Raw genomic sequence first — 12,359 nt, forward strand, 5'->3', positions numbered from 1 at the left:
TCTTCGTACATTCCAAATTTTCTACCCCTCCAAGTTTTGTAGCCATGAAATTAAATGCATCCGTTATTCTGATATCTGATTTTGTTATTGATCTCAGTATATCTGCATTTATTTCATTTATTTTTCTATTGAAACACAAAGATGCTTATCACTAATTTTTTCAAAGGATAGTTATGAATTTCTACCAAATTTTCAACATTGAATGTATATCAAATTATGACTCACTGCTAGGCACCCTAAAACAGCTGAATCAATGAGCGCACCGACACAACCAAAAGTAGCGACTGCCACTACGGCTCAAGTGCGGAGGCTTGACAGCCTGAGGAGCTCCAATCATCGGAGGTTGCGCCGCCAATTTCCGCACTCCCGATTTCCCTCCCCTTTTTTCTCTCATCATCCGTCTCTTTGCCCAGCAACAGCCGGATCTCTTTCCTCACCATCTCTCATAGGAAGTGAAGAGAAGGAACGCAGATCCGATATCGCTCGATGAATATTACTTCAGTTTGAGACCTCTTCTTCCCCCCTCCCCACAGGCTAGCATCCGTTCTGTGCAGGGAAATGGGGCTCGTTAACTTGCCGCCGTCACGACGCAGCGGCGGCAGTTCGGGACGGCCATGGACGCTGTTGGATCTCTTCTCTTTCACACTAGTTGCTGCCGTTTTCATTTTCATCCTCCTCGTCTTCACCTCACTCGGTGACCCGCTCGCCGCCGCCGGCCGCCGTGCCCTAGCTCGCTCATCTGCATCCGACCCTCGCCTGCGCCAGCGGATCCTTGCCGTCTTCGACCTCCCGGCCAACTATCGTGGTCGGCAGAATCTTGTTGAGTCAATGGAGCCGGTGTTGCGAGCTTGCTCAGCGGAGGAAGTGGACAACATGCCATGTGAGGACCCCAGGCGGAGTAGCCAGCTCAGTAGGAAGATGAATTTCTACCGTGAGCGGCAGTGCCCGCCGCCGGGGGAGGCGCCCCTTTGTCTGGTTCCTCCACCAGATGGATACCGATTGCCGGTGCCATGGCCGGAGAGTCTTCACAAGGTCCTTACTGCTTCTCTTTTTGATTTCTTTCCTAATTTCTGGTATGGTTCTCAAGTAATTTACGGGACTGAGATTCGGGTAGTGATCGCATTCTTTTCAATTTCGAAAACAGGAAAAAATGAGGGCCGTACCCAACTTCATTGAAAAAGAAGAGAATAAAAAAGAGCTTACAACACAACTATCCACACCTAGACATCCAAAGCATAGAACAAATAAAACCTCCAAACACAACACAACATCACCTAAAAACAGAACTAATGGTCAAACAAAAATAAAAACCCTAAAGAATAACAACCAATAACAAGAACAACAATGAATCCTTAACAAAAAGAATGAGAGAAGCAACCTCAACACAGAGATCAGCAAAAGAAGCCATCGACCACCAAACACCAACAAAATCAGGAAGAAGTAGCCATCAGCCACCATGCATAGCAGAAACAAAGCAATCTCCATATAGATTAATCAACAAGTAGCAACCATCCACCTATCTCAACAGTAACAACAATAACAATACCAAGCCTTTCTCCCATTAAGTGGGTCGGCTACATGAATCCTTTTACTCCATTGCGTCTTATTGAGTGTAATATTTTCATTTAATTCTAATAGATTAAGATCATTTTTTATACAATAAGTTTGAGTCATTTTAGGTCTACCTTTGCTTTTCTTAACATAAGACGATTCTAAAACGTCTACTCTCCTAACCGGATCATCAGATGGTTGATGTTTAATGTGTCCAAACCATCTAAGATGACTCTCTCTAATCTAACAACTAACCAAAAATTAAAATGGAATCCATCTAAGATGACTCTCTCTATTCTAACAACTAACCAAAAATTAAAATGGAATCCATCATCACATTAAGAAAAACAAGCTCGGTTGAATAACCAACAAGAAAAAAGCCAACAATTATCAAAACCAACTTAACAACACCTCCTCACAGAGGAACATGACAACATGAAACAACAAGCAACAAGCAACCTCCAAACTCATCAAAACAAAGGAGAAATAGAAGCTCAACTAAACCCGAAACCTAGACTAGGTAGCTCCATCCAAATTCTATGAAATAAAATTTCAGAAAGAAGATAATGCAACAACATATCACTCTCTAGATAAACAAATAACACCCCAAATGAATAACACAAATACAATATGAACTTCATTAAATGGTTAAAACGAATTCGATCTAGATTTTATGAGGCAAACATAATATTCATGGTCTTTGGGATAAAAAAATGGTTAAAAACTCATAGAAAGGAACTAATACATCATAGCAAATACCAAAAACGACGACAAAAACAAAAGATCCAAATGTAGTAACCTACTTATCAATAAAATATCCAAAAGATCATAAAAAAAGAAGCAGGACAACAAAAACATATCAAAACAACTTCCAAAGTCATTAAAACCAAAACAAATTAAATGGTTTGAAGCAACAAGAAACTTCCAAACTAATCAAAACCAAAACCACGGAGGAAATAGAAGCTCAACCAAACTAAACCAAGAGGTTCCATCCTAATTCTATGAAATAATATCTGAGAAAGAAGAAAAAACAACGACAAATCACCCTCTAGATAATCAAATAATACCCCAAATGAATACTCAAATACAATATGAACTTGAGTAAATGGTTAAAAATGAATTCTATCCAAGTTTAATGAAGTAAACAAGGTATTCAAGTTATTGGGGATAAAAATTAAAAGAATGATTAAAACTCATAGAATGGAATAGGTACATCATCACAAATACTAAAAACAATCACAAAAACAAAAGATCCAAATGTAGTAATCAACTTATTAATAAAAAATCCAAAAAAATAATAAACAAATAGAAAGACAAAACATTACAAAGTCACAAAGAAACTAGACTCTAACAACCAAAAAACCCGAAACAAACAACCTCTCAAAAACCTAAAAATCAATAAACAATAATAGAGAACCAACACAAGCAATAAAAACAACAAGAACCACAAAAAAGGAAAAAAACCAAAAACTAAGCCAACAACTTAAAAAAAAAAGAAAAAAAACTCTTATCTCAATATGAATATCTCAAATAAACCTTAATCTCCTATTTTTCTCTTTAACCATTCAAAGAATATTAATGATAAAAATCTCAACAGAGGTGGAAGAATTCTTAAAAAAATTATTATTTCTTTCAAATCATATGCTATAAGCAAAGACTTGAATAACTAACATACGAAACCTCTGATTAATTTTACCAATATTATTTTTAGAATGATAGAGAATCTAAAAAATAATATTAGGAAGAATAAAATAATAACCATTCAGAATGCATTTATTAAAAATATAATAAGAAAAATGACATTGAAAAAATAGGAGGTCATGGGTTTTAATTCCAAAATAACATAAAAAGAATGTAGAATTAGTATAAATGCCTCTATTAATTAGATTGTCATAAGTTTTAAGGCCAGTGTGAATAATTTTCCAACAATGAATAGAAAATTTAATAAAGTAATTCTTAAACTAAATAAGTTTAAACTAATCCACACAAGGTAAACTTTCATAAAGCAATAAATATCTTTATGAGAATAACAATTCTTATTCTTTCAAAGGTAAGTTATACCATTACTGATAGGAGTGCTATGAATATCCTAAATAAACTGAATAGGAGCAGAAATGTTAGTAATTAAATTCCAAGTATTATTATTATAAATAACTTCATGAAGTTTAACATTTTTATCAAGATTAAACCAATAAAAAATAGATTACCCAGAATGATTATTAACAAAAGATTCTGAAAGTCATGGATCTTAAAAGAAAAACAGATTACTATTAGATTTAACATGAAAAGTTAGAGAAGATTTCATTTTCAAAGCAACTTTATCAATATCTTTACAAAACATCGTAGAATGAATTCTTTTATACCAAATGGAGCCTTAATGATTTAAGCACCAATTAGTCATGAAAGAACTGAAATTAAAAATTTTTCAAATATTTTTAGCTTTGTACATAAAATTAATATCATCTACAAAAGGTAAACCAAGTTAAGTATTGTCTTTAGGTAAAGTAATTTTGTTCCACCTAATAACATGCATTTTCTTATTATTACTGTTATAATTAATAAATTTATTAATCAGGGAAAAAATTTTCTTCTTAAGACCCTTAGGTAAAATAGAAGAGCGAAATCAATAATATGAATACTTCTAAGTAGTAAATTTAATTAATTGAACTCTACCCATAGAAGATAAAAGTTTTTGCTTCCAACTGGTCGAAGAGGAAATAAGCTAATCCAAGAGAATTCGACAATCAAATGCAACTAGCTTAGAGAGTTTAATATTAACTCCAAGGTAAGTCCAAGGAAGAGGTTTTGTACTAATACCAACAATAGGACAAAGATGAAGTTGGGTTAAATGACCAACCGAATTAGAAAAACAAATAGCATGTTTAAAAAAATTAGTTTGAAGATTAGAAATTTTACTAAAAATATCAAGCTTAGAAACAAAATGCATAATTGTCTCAATACCAACTTTATTAAAAAAGAGTAAATCATCAACATAAATTAAATGAGTAAATCTATCATGATTATAATTTTGACCATAATAAAAAATCAAATATAATGCATACATAACAATAACAAATAGATAAGGAGATAGAGAGCAACCTCGATGAAGCCCAAAAGAGGAAAAAAAGTAACATCACATATCACCATTGATAATGATAGTGAATTAAAAACATCAATACAAGCTATAATCCAATTAATAAAAGTAATAGGAAGGCCTTAACAATACAGACGATTATAAAGAAAATTCCTATTAGCCTTATCAAAAGCTTTTGTTAAATCAATTTTATCACAAAATTTCTTAGCAACATTGGAGGAATTGAAACCATAAAGAAATTGATTAGCTAAAATGACATTATCACCAATATCGTGTCCTTTTTTTAAAAATAGCTTGAGTTGGGTGAATAATTCTAGGAAGAATAAATTTAAGACGACAACAAGCAAAATGGCAATAACCTTTTAAATCGTGTTACAAGGAGAAATGAGTCTATAATCAATGAAAGATTTAACCTCTCTATTTTTAGGGATTATAGTAATAGCATTATGTTTAACTCTTGAAGGAAACTTAACATATTTAAAAAATGTCTAACAATAGAAATACAGTCCAATCTAGTGAAATCTCAAGTATTTTAAAGAATTTAGAAGTAAAACCATCCGAACTAGACACTTAATCAGAACCAATAGAAAACAAAGACGTTTTTAATATCATCATCCTAGAAATTCAAGATGAGATCCACATAATCATTATTGTTGATATAATTATTAATAGGAAAAATATGATTATTAGAATAACAGAAAGAAGAATTACAATTCAGTTGTTCTATGTTTTCTAAATACATGTTGAAATATAAATTAATTGAAATACATATATTTTTAGAAAATATGTATTTAAAAATAGAAGTAACTTTGTGTCTATGTATGTACGTATGCATATATTTATGTGTGTGTATATAATGCATTAAATATTTTGTGTACTACACATCAAATGTGTTGATATAAGTATAAGAGAGAACACCGTGATGCCTAGTGGTAGATTGCATTTGAATTGCTTAAGGCGGTGGGATTCTGGGAGCGGGAATTGAGAGCAAGCACGGCATGAATTTGAAGTTATATGTTATGATTTTCTAATACAGTGAAAAATAAAAGTTTTATAATATTTCAAATCCAAAAAAAATTAGTTTATAATTTTTGTTTCAATCAATCACTAAATTAGTTAAAAAAAATCATAATTTAGAAATCAAATAAATTCAAAGTTTTAATTTTTCTTTATCATTTAATAAGTTGTTGGAAGAAAGAATATTGGTTTTAGTGTGATAATTTTAAACATCATTGAAAGCCTCATGCTTGCGAGTTGGAACATGTTGCTTTTAGAAGGTAATGTTCTTCTTAAGTGCATATGAAACATTAGCAATTCTAACAAGTTCAAGCTCAATGCTTTAGGATTAATGACGACCTAATGAAATTATTCTTTTTTATTTAAAAAATTTTCATTTGAATTCTGATTTGTTTCTTTGTGGGTTATGCCCAAATCTTACTTGGCATAGAAAAAAATACAGGAGAATTGGGAGTAGATCAGAGAAGATTGTAGAAAAGAGTAGGCAATTCAAATATAAAGCTCAAAAGTACACTAATTTTTGGCTAGATTACACAAGATTGCTTAATCAAAATTTATATCCTTAACACTTTCCTCGATCTCCTTTTTGTACGTGGGGTTTGGTGTTGAGCACTACCAAGAAAGTTATAAAATGGTTTATATACATGATGTATTGCAAAGGCCACAGGCTATTTACTATAACATATAAGTTGTGTGTTGCCTGAGAATTCAAATTGGTCAACCGACCGGTAGAGAGGAAGGTATTTGTTCTGATAGAACTTATCGAATAGCTCTTGGGCTTGGATGATTGCGGCTGAGATCGATTGACCTAAGTTTGCTATGAGCTTGGTGAACGTGTTTATTATAAACATGATCAGAGAGTTCTCTTTTTTCCCATTATGTAGGCCTATTTTGAACCTTACTGTTGAGTTCTCCTATGAAACAATTAGTGAGTCTATCTTTGAGTTTGGCTTGATAAATCAACCTAGAACTCAACTCGTGAATTTATCCCGTGCTCGATTGGCGAGTTTACTCTTAAACTATTTAATATGTATATATAGTTTCTAGATTCCCTTTTCCCTTTAAAAGGCGATTGCAAAAAAGAACAAGAAAATGATAGAGACATACTACTCGTTGAGATTTAAACTTCTAAACTTATACGTTTCTCACAACTTTCTAGTAACAATTTCTTGTTTGTAGCAAGTTGCTTCTCATTGTCATTCTATAATCTCCAGCCAAAATTTCGTGGCAGTATGGTATGTGGAGGAACTTGCATAGATGTCGTTGAATAGGTGGCGGCCAAAATCATGTATGTATGGGTTTTCAATTTTAATGCCATTGACTATTACTTTATATTGGCACTCTCCATTCCCCAGGTTACTAGTGAAGTAATCATTCATTTGATCTTTTGTTTTTCTTTAAAAGTATCATATAAAGGCCACATATTTTGCCATTTCCTCATAGATGCTTTTCAAGATAACTCCTATTGTCCTACTAATGCCTATGAATATGTTACCAATCTGTTAGTTAGCTATGAACATAGTTATCACAATGGCTTCATTATAAGGATTGTTGTTTAATGCCCTATCGGTTCTAGAGAAAGTAATCAAAATGACTTCCCATGTTGTTGCTTGTGAGGTTGTAGGCGAGTTCACATCTTCGGAATTAAGTTATTTTAGTCTAGAGGCTTCTTCAAATCGGCCTAAATTGTTGGATAATACTTCAAATATGTAAATTGCGCCTGCTGGAATGGTTTCATTTTGTTATTTCTCTGTTGGCCCTTTACACTTCCTTCAACCTAAGTTAGTAAGCACTAACTCTTCTAGCTTCTTAGCTCTAATGTGTTCCTCCACATGTTTTCTGAAGTGGCAACGATCCTCAATATCGTGATCATAATTGTGATGGAAAGCATAATATGTGGTCACATTCATTAGATGAGGGCTTTCCTCATGGTTGATAGGAATTTAAAGTATTTTTTTTTGTTTTAGATGATCTCAACGAACTTGGCTATGGATATTTGTAGCTGAGTGATGGGAGGGAATTGGTGATTTGGCAGCTGTAACATTGTCTTCTTTCTTCTTCATCCTTCTTTATCGTGCCTTTCATGCTTAGCTTGTCTTGGCTAGTGGCGTGGTCATGATGGGTGATAATACTGTTTTTAGGGCCATGGATGAGTAGTTTCTCTTAATATTAGAAATTTTTGTTGATTATGTTGGTCCTTGGGAAATTGCCACCATTTTCTCATCCAGTCAAGACTCATTGTTGACTTGTGGTCAAAAATTCTATTTCATAGTTATACTCTTCTGCATTGGCCAGGCCCTTGGCAAGTTTAAATAACTTATCCACGACTTTCGGTTGTTGCGGGTTGAGTGTATCACGAATAGGGCTTTCTTAGAGACCCTGGGCTATAGCATTTTAAGCCACAATCGATTATACTTATTTAACTTCCGGCATTTTTATTCTCGTCACAAAGTTTCTTAGCGGCTTGCCAGTCATTTACCTCATCTTTTGGCGGTGTTAGACATTGGCTTATTGGGTAATGAAATCTCTCTTGACTCCTTGAAGGTTGTGAAGAACAACCTATGCTTTAGTGGGTCATTATTTAAAATAAGTAATGTGAGTGGTTGGATCAGTTTGACATTTATAGAAGTCTTAGCATGCGTCTTGAACTTAATTGGCTGCTTAGCTTCAGCAATTTCTTTCCCAAAAAAAATTAAGTGTTGCTAGTTTTCTCCTCTTTACATGACCCTCAATTCAGGAAGATAAGGGGACTAGTCCTGTTCTTTAGAATCTGAGTAATACCTCTCATTACGGTGGATGAAAGTGCACTTGCTCTAGGGCTTCTTCTCCTAACTACTGAATTAGTGGAGCCTTAAGGTAATTGCACCCTGTAAGTTGTTCTTTGGATCTGGTCTAGGGTCCCTTGAATCATTTAATTAGGGCCCTCTTCCATTTAAGTTAATTTTTTGGTAGTGGAAAACTCTTGGTTCTTCATATTTATTGAAATCTCCTTAGTTGGTACTTCTGTAGCTAGTTCTCTATCAACATTTCTTGATTATCTCTAGTCATCCCTTTTGTTTTATGGTATAGATCCATACTCACTATACCTTTGAGAATATTGTCTGCTCTTGAGTTACTCCAAAACCTTATTTTACATGGAGGGAAACAAAAAAGAGATGGGACGATCAAAGATGGAGAGTAGGGGGAGAGTGGATAACCCACTATAAAGCTCTTAAATATAATAATTTTTTGGCTTGATTGCATAAGATTGCACAAGTAAAGTCACATAAGTTTGGTTCTCCTGCGTCCCCTTCTTTATGTCAGGATTAGGGTTCGGCATCATAAAAATAGCTACAATATGTGAGCTATATATATATGTATATATATATACATATATGAAAAAGTATAAAGTTAGCTAAATTGATTACTAATTATAAAATACGAGAGATGTGACACTTGTGTTTTTACATGTTATGATGGTTTATAGTGCCATTAACCGCTACCTTACTAGGTATACTTCCTTTTTTTCTGGTATATTTTCATAAATAGCACACAATTCCTTTCCATATCTAACACCTAAACTTTCATATTTTCATATATACCACTCAATGTATTGATATACAAATGCCATTATCAGTAACTTCTTAAAAGTTAAATAGACATTTTCATGATAATTTTAAATACCAATGCGCTATAAATGTAAATATCAAACTTTAGGTTTTAGATATGTAAATACTTCCTCTTGTTTAATCCTTTCATTCAACTTATGAAAACTTCAAATTAATATATGTGACCATTGATATGTGCTATTTTACTGTATTTAATGTTGTATATTAATGCAAGTCTTTTGACATGTATTTGCAATTTGCAAATGCATGGAGAAATTTACAAAATATATTTGCATTCTTTATGTTGATAATTTTGATTCCTATTTTCTGATTTGAAATATTGTTGTGACGATACGGTGTATTGCCCATATCACCTATTCTTAGTTGTGCTACTTACCTCAATCTCCTATATGATATTTTAACAACATTCTTCATAAAATAGAATTACCTGTAACAACAACCTATCTTTGACCACATTGTTTCAAAATCTTAACCACCGCCAATATTCTAAGTTCATTTTGACCTAATTCCACTGATGCATATTTAATTAAAAGGAATAGCAGGATCAAATCCATTTGTTTGACAATCTGTTTACCCTTCCTCTGACCATTCCTTTTCATGTAGATATGGCATGCCAACATGCCTTACGATAAACTTGCTGAAAGAAAAGGACATCAAGGTTGGATGAAGGAAAAAGGGCCGTACTTCATATTCCCTGGTGGCGGCACTATGTTTCCAGATGGAGCTGTACAATATATTGAGAAACTTGGGCAATTTATTCCCATCCACAATGGCCTTTTGAGGACAGCATTGGATATGGGCTGTGGGGTAATAATTTGCTTGCATGCTACATTGTATATTTCAATTGGTGATTGATTGTACTCATTCAATTGCTGTTCATTGTTTTTACATTTTTGTTTACCATACTTTTCTCCTATATCATGACATGAATGCTTTTGATCATTGTGTAAGTGCTAGGGCGTCCCCTAGAAGCGACGCACTGAATAGCCTGAATACAGTGAAAAGTGTGCCGCTACACCGGCGTCCGAGTGTAGTGTTAAATAAGCAAGGGTTCCCACATTACGGTCGAATGCGGGTAAAGAAGTTAGTCCATGAAACTAATGAAACTAATATTAGGATAGGATATTGGAATATAGGCACTCTCAATGTTAAATTAATGAAATTAGTTGATATTATGATTCATAGGAAAATTAATATCTTATGTATTCAAGAAACTAAGTCGGTTGGAGAAAAGGCTAAGGAGATTGAAATTTAGGTTTTAAACTTTGGTATTCTGGTAAGAGTCACACTAGAAATGGTGTAGGTGTAATAACAGATAAGAGTTTGAAAGATAATGTTGTAAAAAATAGAGCTAGAGATAGAATTATAGCTCTTAAAATTATCATTGATACTAAGTGCTTATGCTCCTCAAGTAGGTTTAGATTAAGGGTCTAAAGATAAATTTTGGAATGACTTAGAAGACTTATTACAGATGATATCTCTTGAAGAAAGAATTTTTATTGGAGCAGATTTAAATGGACATGTCGGTGGAGTGGTAGATGACTTCAGAAATACTCATAGTGGCTACGGTTTTGGAGTAACTAATGAAGAAGGTAGAACTATTTTAAATTTTGCTTTAGCGCATGGTCTTGTTATTACTAATATTTTATTCAATAAAAGAGATGAGCATCTTATTACTTATAATAGCGATCTAATAAAACACAATTTGATTATTTTCTTATGAGAAGAAGAGATCGTCACGATTGTAAAGATTGTAAGGTCATTCCAAGTGAGAATTTAAGTACCCAACATCGTTTATTAGTTCTAGATTTTAAGATTAAAAGTTGCAAAATAAAGAATACTAGGACTCATCATCGTAGAATTAGATGGAGAAACTAAAAAGACAAATAAAATTATTTTTATGAGCAAAATTCAAGATTTTAAAATTTCGGATATTCATGAAGAAGCAAATATTATGTGGGATAAAGTAACAAACACTATTAAACAAGTAGCAAAAGATGTGCTTAGAGAATCAAAAGAAAAAAATTTTATGAATAAAAATAGTTGGTGGTGGAATAATAATGTGTAAGAAAAGATAAAATATAAGAAGTTATGTTATAAAAATTCGTTTAAATGTAAAAGCTTAGAGAACCGAGATAAATATCAAACGGCCCACAGAGAGTCTAAATAAACAATCTGTGACGCTAAAAATTCTACTTTTAATCATCTTTATAATAGATTATATTCTAAGGAGGGTGAAAAATATGTGTATAAACTAGCCAAACAAAGAGCAAAAAAAAGTAAAGATTTAATTCAAGTAAAGTGTATTAAAGATGAAAATAAAAAAGTACTTTTCTTAGAAAAAGATATTCAACATAGGTGGGTGAGTTACTTTGATAAACTTTTTAATGAAGTTTCTGAAAATACGATCGACCTTAGTGATCTTAATATCACGAATAATAATAAAACATTTCATTTTTACCGTCGCATTAATAAAAAAGAAGTTGAGGAGGCTTTAAAGAAAACCAAGGGTGGAAAGTCTGTAGGACCTGATGATATCCCAATTGAAGTGTGGAAATATTTGGGAGATTTGGGAGTTTCTTGGCTTACTAAACTCTTTAATATTATTTTAAAGACTAAAAAGATGCCCGAGTGGAGGAAGAGTATTTTGGTCCCCGTTTTTAAGAATAAAGCGGATGCACAAGAGGAATTAAGTTGATGTGCATACTTTAAAGTTATGGGAGAGGGTAATTGAACATAGGTTAAGACGCTTCACAAAGATTTCTCATAATCAATTTGGATTTATGCCGGGCAGGTCTACTATGGAAGCTATACATTTATTGAGAGGTTTGATGGAGAAGTTTAGAGATAAAAAGGAGAATCTACATTTGATTTTTATTGATTTAGAAAAAGCTTACGATAAGGTTCCAAGAGATATCCTTTGGAGAGTTCTTGAGAAGAAAGACGTTGATGTGACTTATATTCAAGTCATTAAAGATATGTATACTAGAACTATTACTTGTGTTCAAACTGAAGGAGGATTGACCAAATATTTTCTTATTTCTGTTGGATTACATCAGGGATGACTTTAAGCCCATATCTTTTTGCTT

At 32.9% G+C, this 12,359-nt stretch overlaps 1 protein-coding gene across 1 annotated transcript in view; it reads left to right on the forward strand.

Moving 5' to 3' along the window:
- Window positions 1-245: 245 nt before the first annotated feature.
- Window positions 246-12,359, forward strand: part of LOC110028204 (probable methyltransferase PMT13) — a 17,237-nt gene continuing 5,123 nt past the window's right edge. Inside the window, exons 1-2 of the mRNA XM_020729958.1 lie at window positions 246-1,032; window positions 9,874-10,077. Coding sequence (XP_020585617.1) covers window positions 559-1,032; window positions 9,874-10,077 — 678 coding nt within the window. The 5' untranslated portion in view covers window positions 246-558. The remainder of the gene's footprint in view (window positions 1,033-9,873; window positions 10,078-12,359) is intronic.

This window comes from Phalaenopsis equestris, unplaced genomic scaffold, assembly GCF_001263595.1.
Source record: "Phalaenopsis equestris unplaced genomic scaffold, ASM126359v1 Scaffold000504, whole genome shotgun sequence".
In the NCBI taxonomy this organism is placed as follows: Eukaryota; Viridiplantae; Streptophyta; class Magnoliopsida; order Asparagales; family Orchidaceae; genus Phalaenopsis; species Phalaenopsis equestris.